Genomic DNA, 21,119 nt, shown 5'->3' with positions numbered 1-21,119 from the left:
TCTGCTATAACTGCTCTATCCCCCTAAGCAGCATTTTTTTTTTTAACAATAGGCATTTGGTTATTTAATTACTCTTGGAAGGAGTAACTTCTATGATGGCAGGAAAGGACAGAACTTAATTTGCCATGGGGGTCTGTAAGAAGCCCTTCTGAGAGTTTCCCAATGGCAAAGGCAAAGAAATAACTTGTCTGTTGCTTGTTGATCTACATTCATTAGTCCAATGTTTGCTGTTAACACACCTTCTGCATAATAGAGAAAGGAAGGGTGCTCTGTTGCCATTGTTCCTTTAAGAAACATTGTTTCTAGGAAATCCCTGTTTACAGGCCCATTTTAGGTGGCCTTGTTTACCACAATTAAAGCACCTGACATTATTATTTTTCTTCACACCTCTGGAAATCACCTCTCCTATCCACATATCATCATGGTAATGAGATTCAATATTAATTGTATCTCTGATTCAATTCTCCAAGGGTGCTGATCTTGCCTTTAATGGCCTACTTACCTCTTTACATTATGCATTAGCATTTTCAAAAGCCAGAGATGTAATGTTTATTTTTCCTGCTTCAGAATTTGGTATCATTCTATTTATTGCTGAAGTCAGGCTTTATAAGAAATCTGTGAAGGTTTCTTTTGTGCCCTGTATAATTTTTGTAAATGATTCAATTTTCTTCCCTGCTTCTTCAATTCTGTTCCATGCATTCATGTTTGCCATGTAGCATAGAATTGGGGTGTGGACATCATAAAAGATTGCCTTTATATATCAGTGTAATCACCTTCTCCAAGAAGTCGACCTTGGCAAATTTCCATACCTCTAGTTCTTCATTGTTCTTCTATAGTCTTTGCCTCCTCCTTCTACCAGGTCATTCATTGTAAATATGGCCCAGCCTCTATGACTGCTGTAATCAAATCTTTCCAGTCCTGAGAGTTAATTCTATTACAAGTTGACCGCTAGTTTAACATCTGCTTTACAAATGGTGAATGCATACCATATGATACTCTAGCTTCTTTAAATCTCCTTAAACCTAACATTTCCCTGGAATACAGTTAGCTCATGCACAACATTGAACATTTGGCTGTTCCCGTGAGGTTACAAAGTAGATAAGTGTTTGCTGTCTGGTAAACTAAAGCTGTTTCTCTGTAAACATATAATTCAAAGCTGAGATAGGTTCACCTTTAAATTCTTATGTGTAGGTCTGACTTTCTCTGTAATTTATTTTAACAAGTATATCTAAAATTTTTTATTTTGGAAAATTGACCAACCTTTTTAAGGCTAAAATAAAAGTGATCAAACAAATAATATTCATAATGATGTTATTTTAATTCCATCAACATTAATTATCCCCTCATTTAATTGTTCCATTTTTCTTCAGTTTAACCAGTTTATTTTATTTATTTTTTTCTTTATTATTATGTGTTTTAAATTTTATACACAGGCCATGGGTTCCCCTGTCCTCCCCAATCCCGCCCTTACCACCACCTTCCCCCCAGTCCCTCCCCTCCATTCCCATGTTCTCCAGGTTCAAGGCACCACTGGGGATTCTTTTAAACCTGGTGGATACAGTACAGGCAGATCCTGTCACCTCCTTCCAGACTGAGCAAAGTGTCCCTATGTAAGCCGAAGGTTTCAAACAGCCAGCTCATGCACTAGGGACAGATCCTGGTCCCACAGACTGGATGCCTCCCAAGCAGATCAATCTATTCAATTGTCTCACTTATCCAGAGGGCCTGATCCAGCTGGGGGCTCAACAGCCTTTGGTTCATAATTCATGTGCTTCCATTTGTTTGGCTATTTGTCCCTGTGCTTTATGCAATCTTGGATTCAACAATTCACGTTCTTGCAGACCCTCCTCTTTCTTGACAGTTAGACATCTGGAGCACCATCTGGGGCCTGGCTGAGGATCTCTGCATCAATTTACATCAGTTATTGGATTGGAGTTCCAAGACGACTGTTAGGGTATTTAGTCATCTGATCACCAGACTAGATCAGATCAGTCTTTCTCTCGACCATTGCCAGCAGACTACAGAGGATATATCATTGTGGATTTCTGGGGACCTCTTGAGCACTCTGCCTATTCCTGGTCTCATGTGGTCATCATTTTTCATGGTCTTTTGTTCCTTGTTCTCCCTTTTTGTTCTTGATCCAGCTGGGATCTCCTGCTCCCCTAAGCTTTCTTTCCCTCAAATCTTGCCCTTCATTACTCCCACTGTCATCCAGGTTGTTCATGTAGATCTCATCCATTTCTCTGTCATTGGGTGATCCTTGGGTCTTTCCTATGGTCCTGTTTTCTAGGTAGCCTCCCAGGAGTTGTGTAGCAGTCTATTCATCTTTGTTTTACATCTAGTATCCTCCTATGAGTGATTACATACCATGTTTGTCCTTCTGAGTCTGGGTTACCTCACTCAGGATGATTTTTTTCTAGATCCATCCATTTGCCTACAAACCTCATGATGTCATTGTTTTTCTCTGCTGAGTAGTACTCCATTGTGTATATGTACCCTATTTTCTTTATCCATTCTTCAGTTGAGGGGCATCTTGGTTGTTTCCAGGTTCTGGCTATTACAAAAAAAGCTGATACGAACTTGGCTGAGGCAAATGTCCTTGTGGTATGATTGACCATTCCTTGGGTATATGCCCAAGAGTGCTATAGCTGGGTCTCGGGGGAGATGGATTCCCAATTTTCTAAGGAAGCACCATATTGATTTCCAAAGTGGCTGTACAAGCTTGCATTCCCACCATCAGTGGAGGAGAGTTCCCCTTGCTCCACATCCTCTCCAGCATAAGCTGTCTTCTGTGCTTTTGATCTTAGCCATTCTGACAGGTGTAAGGTGGTATCTCAGTGTCGTTTTGATTTGCATTTCCGGGATAATTAGGGATGTAGAGCAATTCCGTAAATGTCTTTCAGCCATTTGAACTTCTTCTGTGGAGAATTATCTGTTTAGTTCTATAGCCCATTTCTTAATTGGACTGTTGAGCATTTTGATGTCTAATTTCTTGAGTTCTTTATATATTCTGGATTTCAGTCCTCTGTCAGATGTGGGGTTGGTGAAGACATTTTCCCATTCTGTAGGCTGTCGCTTTGTCTTGTTGACTGTGTTCTTTGCTCTACAAAACCTTCTCAGTTTCAACAGGTCCCATTGATTGATTGTTTCTCTCAGTGTCTCTGCTACAGGTGTCATATTTAGAATTTGATCTTGGGTGCCAATGCTTTCAAGAGTACTTCCTACTTTCTCTTCTATCAGGTTCAGAGTAGCTGGATTTATGTTGAGGTCTTTGATCCACTTGGACTTAAGTTTTGTGCATGGTGACAGATATGGATCTATTTGCAGCCTTCTACACATTGACATCCAGTTATGCCAGCACCATTTGTTGAAGATGCTTTCTTTTTTCCATTGTACATTTTTGCCTTCTTTGTCAAAAATTGTATGTTCATATTGTGTGCGGGTTAATGTCAGGGTCTTCAGTTTGATTCCATTGCTCCACATGTCGGTTTTTATGCCAGTACCAAGCTATTTTAATTACAGTAGCTCTATATTAGAGCTTGAGGTCGGGGATTGTGATGCCTCCAGAGGTTGTTTTATTGTACAGGATTCTTTTGGCTACCCTGGGTTTTTTGTTTTTCCATATGAAGTTGAGTATTATTCTTTCCAGATCTCTGAAGAATTGTGTTGGTAATTTGATGGGAATTGTGTTGAATCTGTAGATTGCTTTTGGTAAGATCGCCATTTTTAGTATGTTAATCCTGCCTATCCATGAGCATGGGAGATCTTTCCATTTTCTGACATCTTCTTCAATTTCTTTTTTCAGGGACTTAAAGTTCTTGTCATATAGGTCCTTCACATGCTTAGTTAGTGTAACCTCAAGGTATTTTCTATCATTTGTGGCTATTGTAATGGGTGATGTATCTCTGATTTCAATCTCAGCCTGTTTGTCTACTGTATATAGAATGGCTACTGATTTTTTTGAGTTGAACTTGTATCCTGCTATATTGCTGAAGGTTTTTATTAGCTGTATCAGTTCCTTGGTTGAATTTTGGGGGCTACTCATGTATACTAACATGCCATCTGCAAATAGGGAGAGCTTGACTAATTCCTTTCCAATTTGTATCCCCTTAATCTCTTTATGTTGTCTTATAGCTCTGGCTAGAACTTCAAGTACTATGTTGAATAAGTAGGGGGAGAGTGGACAGCCTTGCCTTGTTCCTGATTTTAGTAGTAGTGCTTTGAGTTTCTCTCCATTTAATTTGATGTTGGCTGTTGGCTTGCTGTAGATTGCCTTTATTATGTTTGGGTATGTTCCCTGTATTCCTGATCGCTCCAAGACCTTTATCATGAAGGGGTGTTGGATTTTGGCAAATGCCTTTTCTGCATCTAGTGAGATGATCATGTGGGCTTTTTTCTATGAGTTTGTTTATATAGTGTATTACATTGATGGACTTTCGTATGTTGAAACACCTTTTGCATCCCTGGGATGAAGCCTACTCGTTCATGGTGGATAATTGTTTTGATGTATTCTTGGAGTCTGTTTGCCAGAATTTTATTGAGTATTTTTGCCTCGATGTTCATGAGGGAGATCGGTCTGTAGTCCTCTTTCTTTGTTGCTTCTTTGTTTGGTTTAGGAATCAGGGTAATTGTAGCCTCATAGAAGTAGTTTAGCAATACAACTTCTGCTTCTATTGTGTGGAACAATTTAAAGAGTATTGGTATTAAATCTTCTTTGAAGATCTGGTACAATTCTGCAGTGAAACCATCAGGTCCAGGGCTTTTTTTGGTTGGGAGACTGTTAGTGACTGATTCTATTTCCTTAGGGGTTATTGGACTATTTAAATGGTTTATCTGGTCTTGATTTAACTTAGGTATGTGGTACCTATCCAGAAAATTATCCATTTCTTTTAGATTTTCCTGTTTTGTGGAGTAGAGGTTTCTGAAGTATGACCTGATGATTCTCTGGATTTCCTCATTGTCTATTGTGATGTCCCCCTTTTCATTTCTTATTTTGTAAATTTGGATTCTCTGTCTCTGTCTTTTTGTTAGTTTGGATAAGGGCTTGTCTATCTTATTGATCTTCTCAAAGAACCAACTCTTCGTTTCATCAATCCTTTGTATTGTTCTCTTTATTTCTCTTTTATTGATTTCAGCTCTCAATTTAATAATTTCCTGGCATCTGTTCCTCCTGGGAGACTTTGCTTCTTCCTGTTCAAGGGCTTTCAGGTGTGCTGTCAAGTCACTAGTTTGAAATTTCTCCAGCTTCTTTATGTGGGCATTCAGTGCTATGAATTTCCCTCTTAGCACTGCTTTCATAGTATCCCATAAGTTTGGGTATGTGGTGTATTCATTTTCATTGATCCCTAGGAAGTCTTTAATTTCTTTCTTTATTTCTTCCTTAACCCGTTTGAGATTCAGTTGAGCATTATTCAGTTTCCATGAGATTATAGGATTTTTGGTAGTTTTTTTCTGTTGTTGAAATCTAACTTTAAACCATGTTGGTCTGATAGAACACAGGAGGTTATTCCAATTGTTTTGTATCTGTTGAGATTTACTATGTGGCCAAGAATGTGGTTGATTTTAGAGAAGGTTCCATAGGGTGCTGAGATGAAGGTATATTCTTTGGGGGGGGTGTTGAATGTTCTGTAGATATCGATTAAGTCCATTTGAGCCATAACATCAGTTAAGTCCATTATGTCTCTGTTAAGTTTCAATTTGGCTGATCTGTCCAGAGGTGAAAGTGGGGTGTTGAAGTCTCCCACTATTAATGTGTGGGGTTTTATATGTGATTTAAGCTTTAGTAATGTTTCTTTTACATATGTGGGTGCCCTTGTGTTTGGGGCATAAATGTTCAGAATTGAGACTTCATCTTGGTGGATCTTTCCTGTGATGAGTATGTAATGTCCTTTATCATCTCTTTTGATTGATTTTAGTTTGAAGTCTAATTTGATGGATATTAGGATGGCTACACCAGCTTGCTTCTTAAGACTATTTGATTGGAAAGTCTTTTCCCAGCCTTTTATTCTTAGCAGGTGTCTGTCTTTGAATTTGAGGTGTGTTTCTTGTATGCAGCAGAAAGATCGGTCCTGTTTTTGTACCCATTCTTTTAGTCTATGTCTTTTTATAGGTGAATTAAGCCCATTGATATAAAATTTTTCATTTTGGAAAATTGACCAACCTTTTTAATGCTAAAATAAAAGTGATCAAACAAATAATATTCATAATGATGTTATTTTAATCCCATCAACATTAATTATCCCCTCATTTAATTGTTCCATTTTTATACTGCTTAATGTATTATCAAACAGAGACCAAATTTCCTGCATTGTAAAAATGTTTCCCATTTTTTAATATGGGAAAAATCTCTCTTTTAACTAATTTTCTCCCTTTAAGATATCTTCATTGACTCAACAATCCTGCTGACTGAATAGAATAGTAGAAGTCCAAGGGAGTTTCAAAGTAGCTAATTCAGAGAGAGCCCACAACCCACCAGGAGAAAAAAAGGAAAAGAGACTCCAGACCACATGGGATAGAGATTCTGGACTTGTGTAGCTTGGGCCTGAGCCATGTAGACAATAGTAGCACATGCCTTTAATCTTTGCATTCAGGAGGCAGGGATCCATCTGGATCTCTATAAATTCAAGGCCATACTGGAGAACATAGCCAGGCATGGTGACATATACCTTTAATACCAGCACTTACCATAGACAGGAAGTGATGCAGCTGGGTGGAGAGAAGAAGTGAGATATAGAACAGAAAGGCATATAGGCATGGGTATACAGGAAGTAGATTTCTTTTGGCTGAGGATTTCAAAGTGGTAAGAACATGGCTGGCTTCTTTCTGCTTTTCTGATCTCTGTTCTTACCCCAATATCTGGCTCTGTGTTTTTTATTAATTGGAACATTTGGCAATTCTCCTTACAGGGGCCCTGGCAGTAGGATCAGGATCTATCCCAGGTGCATGTGCTAGCTTTTTGGAGTCCATTACCTATGCACTTGATGCAATAGGGAGCATTGTTTTGTACCTGCCTTAATTGAATGTTCCTAGGCTTTGCTGACACCATTGATGACACTACCTTTTTATAGGGAATGGAGGGTGGGATGGTAGGAAGGCTTGGGGAAGAGTCATGAGAAGGGATGAGAGGGGAATCTGTAGTTGGTATGTAATATGAATAAAAAATTTCTTAACAAAAATAAATAAATAAAAGTGACAAAAGACAGAAGATGTGATCTTCCATGTGCCCATGCTCCTGGATCAGGATTAATGACCAAAATTACAAAATTGGCCATCCTACCATAAGCAAACAGCAGATTCAACAAAAACCCCATCAAAATTCTAGCATAATTCTTTGCAATTAAAAAATAACCTCAATTTCATACACACACACACACATACATACACACACACACACACACACACACACAAGTAAAATAATCCTGGATAGTGAAAGAATTGATGAAGGTATCACCATCTCTAATTTTTAGTTGTACTGCAGATCTAGAGTAATAAAAGCATAATGGTATTGGCATAAACGTAGACACATTGTTCAATGAAATCAAATTGAAGACCCAGACATTATTCCACACATGTACCCACACTGTAAATTTTACTAAAAAACAAAAATTACACACGGAAGAAAATATAGTATCTTCAAAAATGGTGTGGTAATACTTGATTGCATATACAGTAATTCAAATAGATTCATATCTATCACTCTACATAAAAGTCAACTTGAAGTGGAATAAGGACCTCAACATAAGACCAGATATACTGACCCTCACAGAAGAGAGAGGGGGAATAGGCTTGTACTCATTGACACAGGAAAGAACTTCATGAACAGTACTCCAGTAGTGAAGTCACTAAAACAAACTTTAATAAAAATGGGACCTCATGAAGCTGAAAAGCTTCTTATGGTAAAGGGAACACAATCATTTAAGCAAAGCAACAGTCAACAGATTAAGTAAAAATTTTTTACCAATTATGTCTAATAGAATGTTAGTATCTATAAACATATAAAGAACTAAAATACTGATCATCAACAACATAACTCATTTTTGAAATGGAGTACAGATATAATCAGAGTCTCAAAAGATGAAACACAAATGGTTGAAAAACACCTAAAGAATTTTCAACAACTGTATCTATCTAGGAAATGCAAATAAGAACTACTTTGAGATTTCATTTCACACAACTCAGGCTGTCATGATCAATAAAACAAATGACAGCACATGCTGGAGTGTATACCAGTACAGCCATTATGGAAATTGGGGTGACATTTCTCTTAGGAAGCTGGTGGTCAATCTACTCCAATCCAATTATATCACTCTTGGGCATGTACTCAAAGGCCTCTATAGTAATATGCTCTTATCTATGTGCATTTCTACTGTATTCATCACAGCCTGAATGTGGAAACAGCTTTAATGTCTATCATCTCATGAATGGACAATCAAAATGTGGTACATTTACAACATAAAATACGATTCATATATTAAGAATGAAATTATGAAAGTTTCAGATAAATGTATGGAACCAGAAAAAAATCAACCTTAGTGAGATAACCCAGATCCAAAAACACAAGTGCTATATATTTTCACTTGTAAGTGGATGTTATCCCTCAAGCATTTGAAATGTGTGCTTCAATAACAGTAACTCAGAGGTTAGGTACCTACTAAGGGACCAGGAGAGAGGAGAAGATCTCCAAAGACAGGGGGACTATAACATAATGCTATGGATAGATAAGAAGAAACTAGAATGGGAAGGTTAAATAGGGAAGGGGATGGTAGAGATGGATAAAAGGGGAAATATGGGAAGAAACATCTAATGCTAAAGACCATTCAAAATCACATATAGAAACCTACTACTCTAGAAGCTTCCTAAAATGTATACATATATGAAAGGAATCCAAAAGCAGTCATTAAATAATTGAGGGGACAATGCCTGTCAAGTCCTAGGAATAAGTTAAATCCTAACCATGAGACTGTTTCCAATGGATGCCCATTTGCAAAGGGACAATAAGTTTTCTACACTAGAGTGCCACTGTGATAACAGCAATATTCCAGAGCTAGGCTCATGAACTTAGGGTTTTTTTTTTTTAACTTTTTTCATTTTCTTTTGTTTTATCATTTATTTTTTTTGTCTTATTGGACTTTAGCCTGTTTTGATTTTCACTTATTTGTTTTAAATGTGGGGATTGCTTTCATCTTTGCTTTGTTTTTTTCAATGAATGAAAGAGAAAGAACATAAGCACCTCATATGCCTAGGGAGGAGTTTGGTGTAAGGGAAAAATATGATCAGAATACATGATATGAAAAAAACTTTTAATTAAATAATAAAAAGAATAGGATGAAAACTACTATACAGCCTGTATACAATTATTACTATTGTATTGAATGGCTAATGCATATTTTGACAACAAAATATGAAAAGTTAGTGAACATTTAAGAAATGGTTTTAGCTACATTTCAAACAGTAAAAATACAAATATATACTAGAAATGTACATCACCCATAGTTACATACATTTTCTAGAACTTTCACTAATTAAATGTGTGTTATTTATGAACTATGGTATCTATTCAACAGATATTCTATACAACCTAAACTAAACAGAAAAACAAATAGTATAACTTACTGTTCATCCAAAGTTTCTTCATGAGTATGTGTACTACCACTGGCTCCTATTGCGAAACCCAGCATGTATCCCAGTATTTGTGCAGCATCACCAATAGCTTGAAAATGAACACAGCACCAAACAGCTTCATAACTTGGTCATACAAAATACTACTGCATAATCTGTGATATCTGAAAGTTGTTCATGCTATTCTCTATTACTTAAGAGAGGGAAGGTGGGTAGGAAAAGAGGGGAAGAAGTGAGGGGGGATGAAAGAGGTGGAAAGAGAAATGTTGGAAGTATTTTCTGAAATTGATTCTAATAAATCCCAAATTAGTGGGGAAGGAGGCTGGTGGGAAATTTATGTAAGAGTGGATGCTAGTCTTATAGTTGATGTTAGTCCTGAGCCACAGTCAGTGCTTCTTTGGAAACAGTCAGTCTGCAGTGTTAGGACTTTACATTGCTTGAGGGAAATGTGCTCTTAAAGGCCATCTGCTTTATTCAGTGTCTGACTGTGAATGTTAATCATACCTACAACAACATCAGAGAGTCATATAGAGTACTACCTGATAGTACAACAGGGTGGACTATCACCATATGTAATCAAGTACTAGATACTCAGGAAATTTACTTATGCACTTAACTGTATCTAATTTAATGTAGTAAACACATTTAGATTCAATATGAACATAAATAAACTATATTTCTTCTAATAGTTCACTAGAGACATTTTCAAAGTAAGTACAAAATAAGTTTATAATTAAAAGAGTGATAACTAGATATATCTGTGAAAGTATGTCTTTATTCTGTCCTACCAGGACCAGACTCCATTACTAGTTATTAAGTAAATTATTTGGGGATGAATCAATGTTTACTTAAGGACACATTTTGCATAAGACATTGTAAGTAGAAGCGATGACACTATATTCAAATATCTAGGCCTCTCCTTCCTTTCCTCCCACACATCCCCCTCCCCCTCTCCTCCCTCTCTCCCAGAGGGAAAAGAGAAACAGAGAAAAAGAGGAAGTTTTGCCACTTAAAACGTACGTATTTTCCATTTCTCTAAGTCTTCTCAGAGACATTTAGATGATTTGTCTATTGTTGCAAATCTCAAAAATAAGTAGATTAATGTAATTTTTAAAGTTATGCATACAAGTCATCACTATGTGGTACACTGGTGTCATCAGAGAGCCAATAGTACTTCTATATCCGTTCAAACATACAGAAACCTGAAGAGTAATATTCAAATTGACCCATGCATATTAGAAAAAAACAAACTTGCCTAGATAGAGGCCAGCAGAGAATGTGGGAACGTGGTCATAAAGGAAGGTCACGCCAAGGATTAAAAGAGGCATCCCTGCAACTCCATGGAGAAACTGTGCTAAGACGAAGAGATAGATAAATTTTGATCTGTATGGTATCGATGATGCACCACACTCTGCCATTGTCCTGTCTTCTTCTTCTATGCACAACTCTTTTGAAAGATAAGAAATACATTTTACTGAATTGAATTTGAAATAAAGTATACAAATAATTTGCAGTAGCTACCACCACACTTTTTTCTTTTACTTAATATTTTTGCTTTGAGTGTAGTCATACAGTCAACTATCATATTCTAAATGGAAGTAGCACAATAAAATAAAATGTGTGGGAATACTGGAAGAGATACACACAGTATAATGAAACAATGTGGTTGTTTATATGCATGGATTACCATTACATGTACACAGATATGCTTATATACATACACATCTATGCATATATACACACTCATATTTCCTATACTTTGCGTCCTGTTCTTCTGACTTTTGTCTCCAGAATAACAGTACTTGCATTGCCCTGGATGATCTGAATTGCCAAAATCCACCATCTGAGTTTAGTTCCATGGTCCTTTCTTTAGCAATCTTTAAATTATACATGTGCTACTGTGTTTAAATAATTTCTTATTTTAGACCCATGAACTTCTATAATATATACTCTATGGTTTGTATATTGAATACCTTTCTAATGACTAAAACATGAAATGCATAATTCCCTATGTATATTATTTGTAGAGGTTCCTAGAACTGTGAGAGGGAGACACCACCACCGGTTTCTGACAGGAATATCTTGTCCTAGCCCCTTCCTGTCTTCACTCTGCTTGTCTCCTACCATGAGGTAAACAGACTTCTTTGCACACTCCCAGTTTTCTGCCTGGCTATGGACTCAGAGTCACTGGATCCTAGCAACCATGGAGGGACCACTCTGAAACCATAAGCTAAAGCAGGGCTTCCCTATGTCCAGCATTTGTTCACAGCAACAGAACATCTAAGTATACATGGGACCATAAAAAATACATTAAGTCAAAAAGATTACTTTTGTTACTATGTGGTCATCTATCCATTTTAAAATCTTTGGATGATATGTTATTTCTCATTTTTCTTACTCACATGATTATAAGGTTTTCACATTTATACTGGCTAGTAGATTGGTAAAGCTAAGTAGCTGATACTAAACAATATCCACCATGGGCATCTTGGGTGAAATTTAACACATGTTGTTGAAATATTATTGTAGAATAACTTTTAAAGTGAAGTTTACAACCTATTACATTAATGAAAAGGTATTTTACTTAGTTCCTATGGAATAATACCTAACTCTATAACAAATGGGAAGATGTCCCCAAAACTGTGATTTAACCCAGGATGTTCATCCTTTTCTTTTTAAATAATACATACTGTGTTCAATTAATTTCTTTATGACATTTTCATACATGTATATGATATGTTCTGATCAATTTCATCTCTTTTTCTCTTTCTGTCTGCCTCACACTCCCTCTGATTGGCTTCCTCTTCCTAACTAGAACCTTCTTCTATAATCATGTTCTTTTTTAAATGACTCACAAAGTTATGATATAATTGGTTATAGGATGGTTGGTGAAGGGTTATTTGGGGGACTTGTGATCTCCTTTTCCCTCTATGATAAGGTGTGTGTAGACACTATATTGGATAATTTGTGTGAAGATACTCACAGCCTCCACAAGTTCAAGATTACAATGGCTATTTCATGCCTAAGTACAGCATTTCACACTACTTCCCACACCCTCCATTTCATCTGGTTCTTTGGTTCTTCTGTGTCTTCTTGTGCAATGTACAGTGAGCTTTAGAGGAACTATTTATGGCTGAGCATACAACAGTCACACATTCTTATTTTATATTATATAATCTTTCCAAGTAAAGTCTTTTAGTATGTGATCCAAACAATACATAAAAATCCTATTAGCGTGTTCCATTAACTATCACAGTTGTCCCTTATGTTTCTTCTGTAATTATTGTTGACACTTGTGTGTATCTTTGCCCTCTTTTACAACATGCAATCTCAGTAAAATTACAATTGTAGTCAAATTATCACTTTTCCTTGATCTCTAGCTATAGTTTTAGAGCTGAAGAAAAACATGTGGCATTCAAAATCCATTTTGACTTCATAGGAATAGAGTCAAAAAAATCATTTATGCTCTTTACAACCATAAAATATCAACTGATTCCATTTACCTCTGCCTTGTTCTAGAAAGCTGAACTTACTAGTCTACCTACTCCTAAGAATTATATTTCTGAGCTTTTCAATGACTAATAACAGAATACATTCTTATTTACTCTTAACCATTAAAAATAACTCTGCATTAAGGAAATTGATTATAAATAAGGTAAGTAACATATAAGTAGCATACATAGAAGCTCTCAAAAGAAAAACTCATCTAGAAGTAGAGTGTGCTCATTATTACAAATACTGATTAAAGGGGCTGAAGGGATGGCTCAGTGGTTAAGAGCACAGATTGCTCTTCCAGAGATCATGAGATCAATTCCCAGCAACCACATGAGATCTGTTGCCCTCTTCTGGTCTGCAGACAGATACGCAGGCAGAACACTGTTTTCATAATCAATCAATCAATCAATCAATCAATCAATCTTAAAAATACTGATTCAAGTTCTAATTTCATAACAAGTAAGGTTTAATTATAATAAAAAGCATGAGTTATGTTAATTACTTGACAAAAATAATTCTGTTACAACATTTTGGGTAAAAGTCAAGTTAAATTTCACCAAAGAAATCCAAAAATCAGTACAGGTCTTTCACAAAGTCACTATGAAATCAAGGAAATTTCAACAAGTGGTAAAAAGAGGACTGGTCACAGCATATCTACTCATGTTATTCTTTAAGAGTAAGAAGAACATGGAACTAGAGAGGTGGCTCAGCAATTCAGGGCTCTGGGTGTTCTTTCAGAGAACCTGGATTCTGTTTCCAGCACATAACTGGAGGCTTAACAACTATCTGTACATCCAGTTCCAGGTTCTGACAGCCTATCTGGCCTTGGCAGGCACCAGGTATACACATAGTGTGCATGCTTATATACATGCAAAACACGTAAAGCAAAACTAATATTTAAAACTATTTAAGAAATTTAACAAACCCCTCCTTCTTCCCCAATTAAAGTGTAACACGAATAGAGAAAAAGAAGTCATGAATTTAAGAGTGAAGTTTAGAAATGTCAGGATGTGGAGGGAAGGAACAACATGGGAGGGTGTTGGAAGATGAGATGTGGGAGTGGTTGGAATATAGAAAAGAAATGGGAATAAATGATAAAATTTTATTTTAATTAAAAATAAATAATGCAGCATTAGAATTTTAAAATGGAATGAAATGAGTTTGATTGCATTTAAGTGTTAGTGAGAACTGATAAAGAGAGTAACTTGTAGATAGCGGTAGAAGGGGATCAGTCATGGGACAATGTATGAGACAGGAGCACACAGGATGATCACTCTAGGACAGCTCGTTCATTTTAACTGGAGGGAATAAATGAAGAATACTAATATGAAAGTGTAAGCTGAGTTAAAATTTCAATGTCAAGAAAATAAGGGAAATTTCTTCTAGAACATCATATCCCATCCAAGACAAGATATATTAGAAGTTCAGTAAGAAAACTTAAATTCCCTTTAAAGGTTAGAATAGGGTGTGGACTAAGACATTTTCAGGTGAATAGACCCATTTGTGAAGAAACTAGCACTTCCATTTGGCAGCAGCACACTCATCACAGGACTCAGCAGCAGTCTGGCACAGGTAAAGGGAAGGTGCATGATTCACTTCCAAGGTTTACAAGCAGGAGATTAAGGACACTGAGAGAAGAGAGCTGAAGGCAGCACTCACTGGAAGTTTGAAGGGTTTTGCTATGTCATCATGGCAGAGAGAAAACAAGCTACAAACAAAGGGAAATAGCAACTAGGAGAATCAGAGAGAGCGGGTGTCACTAGCCTCCAGTGCCAGTGAAAACAGTTTGCCCTTATTCTAAGTAAAGCTTAGCTCAGTATGCCTGCTGACATAGATGTGTCGATGGTCACTTATATAAGTTCTAGAAAACAAAGATGACAATGTAGTATGAGTATTTTCATGAATTTGTGGGAAAATGTTGTGTTGTCTATTTCAAGGTGTGGTGAAGTATGATGTCTACGTGTGTCTTGACCAGTTATTTTTGGAGATAACAGATGGAATCATGGAGCAGATAACAAATACAAATTGGGAAGGTATGGAAGATACCAAAGAGATTTATAGAACTCCTGTGGGAAGATGAGCCCAGTATCTATCTAATAAAGAGTCTATAAAAATGGAAGAATGTAAAAGAAAATCAGGAAACATGGCAATAAGAGAAGAGGGGTAGACAAAATAAACAAATGCAGAAGCTCTCTGATTTATGCATGTAATCTCAAATAAAACAAAATGAAAATGACAAGAACAAGATGCAAGTGGAAGAAAAAATAGTTACTGCTGTGACTCCTTTTTGGTACAGATTTTCAGCACCTTTTAAAGATTTATATTTAATTTTTAAATTATGTGTGTGTGTGTATGTGTGTGTGTGTGTGTGTGTGTGTGTGTGTGTGTGTGTAAGCCAATGCTAGCAGAGGCCAGAAGAGGGTCCCACGTGCCCTACAGCTGTATTTATGGGTGGTGCCTAGCTGCCTGATATGTATGTCTGGAGCCAAATTCAAGTCCTATACAAGGGTAGTATATGCTCTTAAGCACAGATAAAAATTTTAATATCTATTAATACAGCTGTGTCCCTAAAGACCCCACCATTTCTGACCAGAGTATGGTTAAAAGAACAAAGGAATGAAATGTTTTTCAATCCCTTCTTTTCATAAGTCATCTTCTCATTCAAACTAATGTCAGTTCTATAAACATAAAAGACATATTATAAGCATATGTTTAATATATAGTTCTTACATCTGTATGCATTATATAGCATGTAACTATATTAATATTAAAATAGTTGTTTTTCATATTAACCGCTTTCAAATTTAATATCTTATAAATGCCATAAACATATCATACACTGTAAACTTCAAAAACATTTATATACATACACATGTAGATATATCTCCCCTATTCATCATGCCTTGCTAAAACTTAGCCTCACATGCACCTGAAATTCTGTATATGATAAGGAAGGATCTGGAACAATAGTGTTAGAAATACACTCCAAGAACATTTCAAGTAGATCTTATTTACTAGGAAAAGTGAAATGATTGCAGAGCAAACAACCTAACAAAGTCACTCTCTTTACAGGTTAAAATAGTAATCAAAGAATAGCATCCAACATTTGCAATGATAAGAGTAACTAGAAAAGTTAATCTTTCTGTATGTGTAGACTTACTCTTGCATTTGGACTCATGTGGGTCTGTGCTACAAAGAGAATAAAGGGAGTAATTTAAACAGGTTGTGGAAGATAAAATGAACCATCAGACTTCTCAAGAGATTTTTAACACACATCAAATTGTATAAAAGAAATAATTTTACAAATTCCCCTACAGTATTCCTTCCCTAGGAATCTTTTCTGTGAGGTAAATCAGAGAGCCACAGAAGTTGGTCAATAAACATGGTTACATAAATAAGGATGGAAACACAGACATACATCATGACCTATTTTAAATTCCTTGAACCAATTATCTAAATACTGATTTAGTATATGATAGTATACTTGAAAAATCTTACCTTCTCTTTCTTCTAATGGTGCTACAATTTCATACTTGTAGAAAATGGCAGCAAAAATAATTGATGCAATTACTAACATGAAGGCAGCACCTGCCAACCATTTTGACCTGTTCCCTTTGCCCCCATAGTATGCCACAAATATTGCTACCATGAAGGATGCATAATAATCACCGAAATCCATTATTAATCTCTCGTAACCTGACAGAGAAAATTTCTCCTCCAAATGTTTAAAAGACAGATCAACCATAGCAAATGCAATACCTAAAAATTCAAAAGAATGACAAAAATCAATATAATGCATTTATAATAGACAAAATACATCTCCACTATAATCATTCAAAGAAAACTTTACACTGATATAACTATTTTATAATACTAAGATTGAGTAAAAGCTATAGACAAAAATAAATTCATTAACCTCTATGAAATATTTTTACTTGAATATTAGAAGCTATTTTAACTACCTCTATTAGTAGCTTATTAAAGATCAATTACAGTTTTATCATCTCATCCCTCTTTTTAAATGCGTTATGTGTCAATTACAAAGAACTAATAAATAATACAGTGGATGTTTACATATTTTTTAATTGAAACTATAAAGACATTTGGAACCCAGCTTGGATTTCTAAATATAACCTTGTTTTATAGCTAGGATTCTGTGCTTGAACTTTAGTATTTCTGAGCATTTTCAATCTTTAAAAAAATTATGCATTCATTGTAAATTATAGCATGTTCTTGAGTATTAAGTAGATGGTAGTATTACTTGTATAAAAATCACCATCCAGTATGTAAAGAAAAAAATCATACTAAGGGAAATGAAAATAACTTGATACAGAGAATTGCTACAAAATTATTACATTTCTTGGAGTGTAAAGAGAAACAGTTACAAGTTAAAACTCATGATATGTCTACAAAGGGGCTGGATCACAAGTCTGTGCTGCAGTATCCACAGCTGGTGCTGTCCATCTACTTCAAACCCTCCTTGGTTTGCAGGGATCTGGGAGTCCAGACTCTTCCTAAAGCTCCTAAATCTCTGAGAAAGCTGGATCTGCTGCCCAGCAGTTGTCACAGCTAGACCCAAAGAGCATGAGGCTGCTGAAACATCCATGATTGCTGCTGATGAATGTCTATTCTCTACTTTACCTCCAAGAACTCCAGTCACCCAGTATTTCTCCTGCTGCCCAAATCACCACCCAAACCAGAAAACCATAGAAGATTCTGGCAACACTTTTGATGTGCATTGCCCAAGCCTCTCACTGGCAACAGATAAGTGAGAGAGCCAGGTAGAAGTTGGTGGGGAAATGCAGCTTCCATATTGACCAGAATATTTTGCAAATAAAAGTAAATTCAGAAGTGGATTGATGGAGCTAGGGGACTAAAGGCATAAAGAATGTGACTTTTTATAGTGACAAAAATTATTAGAAATTTATAACTAAAATAATACAAGGAGAAAGACAACATGTGGATACAAAGACCCTTTGTTTCTTCCTCTGAAATTTAAGAAGAAGACATAAAATTCAGACAGAAAGCTGCCTTGTCAGAGTGTTTCAAAACTGTGAGCAGAAACTATCTCATAATGGCAACCCTGTTTTCAATTTTACTCTCCAAGAAGTTGAATCTACAACTCAAGTTGGTCATCAAATAACATGAAGTAACAATACCATCTTCTCAGTTCTGTATCTGGAGACCAGAAGCATGGCGTGCACCATGCCAAAGCATGTGGCCAAGAACTGGAGACAAGGGCACTGGGGGGTTTGGCTTAACGGATTCTGATTCCATTCATGCCCGGCCATGGACCCTTGCCTTCCCACAATATGTCAGCCTCATCTACTATTCTCAAGAGCAACTCTGCTCCACCAACTTACCATGTGCTAAGACCAACAGAAAGTACAAAAACAAGAAGAAGTCAATGTTGTTGAAACGTTGAAGAGAAGGAAAAACTAGAGGTCCAAAGCCAAATGGCCCCTCCAGAGAAGCACTGTTTTTTGCATCTGATAATTTTTGGGTACTTGAAGAATCAAGGTTTTTCTCTGTTTGGAGATTTTTGAACTTCGTCATGGCACTTGGAATTGTTTTCAGATAGGGTGTTATTTTAGTGAGTTTCTCTACCTCCATTTTGTCTGTGCCATAGCCTTCTTCCAACTGATCCTTTTTCTTGTCACCTTGCATTTTTTCTGGGTCCTGCATCATGGCTTATCTAACACAGCTCTGTGGAGACCACAGGTGTGTTTCGAGGCACCTGTGCACACTGTAGGCTCCAGTGACTAATGCTGTTGCTGACATTCTAACCTCTCAGGGAACGTTACTTCCGGTGCAGGGAGCTAACGTCCCTACGGAGGAGTTGACTGACGTGGCCAACGTTCCAAGATTGTATTCTGTCTTCTCTGTGTCTCGAAAAAGGAAGGAAAACAGAAAAGGAAAGAAGCGGGGAGAGAAAGGAGATAGGAGGTGAACGTAATCAAATCATGTTGGACAAAATGCTCAAGTAACTAATAAAACTTTTTTTTATTTATCCTTTGTGTCCTTCACATCATGTATCCTGATCCCATTCATTCCCTGCCGCTTTGCATGTGCCCTCTGCCCCTGCACCCTCCCGCAAATAAAACAAAATTTAAGAGAAAAAAAGAAGAAAATGAAATGAAAAAAATTTAAAAGGGAAAAAATTAAAAATCTTGTTATGGAAGCCGCAGTGTGACCCAACAAGTCATGCTTTGTACCCCTTTGTACCTACATCTCTACTTGCAAATGTCCATTGCAAAGAATCACTGTCCTCCATTTCATATCTGTCAGACCAAAAATTCAGCTGCTCAGGCCCCAACACAGGGTTGTGACTTGGCCTGCCCCAACATCCACCCTATCTATGATCTGCTGGAACATCTGAAGGGACCTTACCCACAGACCCAAAGTTGTAAAATCACTACACAAGACAGTAGCAGGATGTGCAGGAAGTCCTAAAATGGGGGCCCAGCATCAATTATTTAGCGGAGACCAGGGGCTTCGAACCAGACCAATGACTCTTTGCAATAAAAATATTGTTAAAAGAAAGAAAGAAAGAAAAAAATAAATGTTTAAGCATAGGACAGAGGAACCAACGGCCAGTATCTCCATGCTTGCTTCTTTATGCTGTCTCTATAAATAGATAATATCACTTGATACAAATTTTTTGAAATATTAAATAAATAACAAAAATTAAGACACATGGGAAGACATATCTATATCTCCTGTGCTGGAAGAGCTGTAATAACAACCGAGAATCATAATACAAGGAGTCAAACAATGGCCTGGAATAAAAGTTTAACACTGAAAAAGAATTGTCCTGAAAAATTCATCCCCATCCACGAACAGGAAGGAAGTACTATATTCCACTACAAATGAAGGAAGGGTCCACAGATCAGAACTTACATTTCTGGTAATAAAAATCTTACTTGAGAGAAGGTTTATGTAACTTGTTTTGTATAAAAACACAATTTCAGAAAAGCTTCCTTCTTAGGAGGAATCTGAGTCATGTATACACAGAGGGTGACTTTCCAGCACAGATAATCTTTTCTCTTAAGACATAGACATGTTGTCAAAACTCATGAAGTTTTGAACAATTTTGCCAGTCAAAGAAAATGTTAAATCTACAAATTTAAAAGTCCAGACACAAAATATCTAGAAAATCTAGGGCACTATGAAAAGACTAAATCTGCAAATAATAGGAATGCAGGAAAGAGATGAAATACAGATCAGGCACAGAAAATATTTTAAAAAAATAATGAAAGAATGAGATGCCTACCAAAGTAAAAGAAGTATATAGAACACCAAACAGAAAGACTAGAAAGGAAATTAATTCTCCATGAAACATAATAATCAGAACACTAAGTGTATAGAACAAAGAATGTGAAAATTTGCAAAGGAAAGGGACCAAGTAACACAGAAAAGCAAATCCAGTAGAATAACATATGTCTAATTAATAGAGACACTAATAGCAAGAAGGTCATGGTTGATTGGTCTGAAGACACCACACATGCTGACCCAGACTATTATGCCCAGTAAAAATGTCAATCAAAGTATGTGAAGACAGAAAAACATTGTCCAATAGAACCAAATTTGAGCAGAATCTATTTATTGATCCTGCCCTGGAAGGGAAAGTTCAGTTTTAAGAGGTTAACAAAGAAAAACAAAACAAAATAATACAAAATGAGCAGTCTCACACCATTCTGAAGAGGGGGAACCACCAACATAACACAAAGGAACAGAAATCAATAGAAACTACTCACTCACTGATGACTCTAACTTTAATGATCTCATGTCACCAATCAAAAGACACAGACTAATAGAAATAATTTGAAAACAGAATTCATTTTGTTGCTACTTCTTAACCATTAAAGTTAGACATTACCTCATGGTAAAATGTTGGGAAATGATATTAAAACCAAATGGCCTCAAGAAGCAAGCCGGTGTAGCCATTTAAATATAACTCAAAATAGTCTTCAAATTGAAATCATTCAGAAGACAGGGAAGGATAC

The 21,119-nt window shown here is 36.4% G+C and overlaps 1 protein-coding gene across 1 annotated transcript in view; it reads right to left on the bottom strand.

Annotated features, from left to right (window-relative positions):
* LOC118573392 (solute carrier organic anion transporter family member 6A1-like) overlaps positions 1 to 18,801 on the bottom strand; it is a 78,507-nt gene extending 59,706 nt beyond the window's left edge. The window contains exons 1-4 of the mRNA XM_036173689.1: positions 18,477 to 18,801; positions 16,612 to 16,872; positions 10,874 to 11,065; positions 9,613 to 9,709 (exon numbers count right to left, since the gene is read on the bottom strand). Of these exons, the coding sequence (XP_036029582.1) occupies positions 9,613 to 9,709; positions 10,874 to 11,065; positions 16,612 to 16,872; positions 18,477 to 18,801 (875 nt within the window). The remainder of the gene's footprint in view (positions 1 to 9,612; positions 9,710 to 10,873; positions 11,066 to 16,611; positions 16,873 to 18,476) is intronic.
* Between the last annotated feature and the right edge of the window lie 2,318 nt (positions 18,802 to 21,119).

The sequence above is a fragment of the Onychomys torridus genome, chromosome 23, assembly GCF_903995425.1.
Source record: "Onychomys torridus chromosome 23, mOncTor1.1, whole genome shotgun sequence".
Lineage (NCBI taxonomy): Eukaryota > Metazoa > Chordata > Mammalia > Rodentia > Cricetidae > Onychomys > Onychomys torridus.
This window is presented reverse-complemented; position numbering and strand designations above follow the sequence as displayed.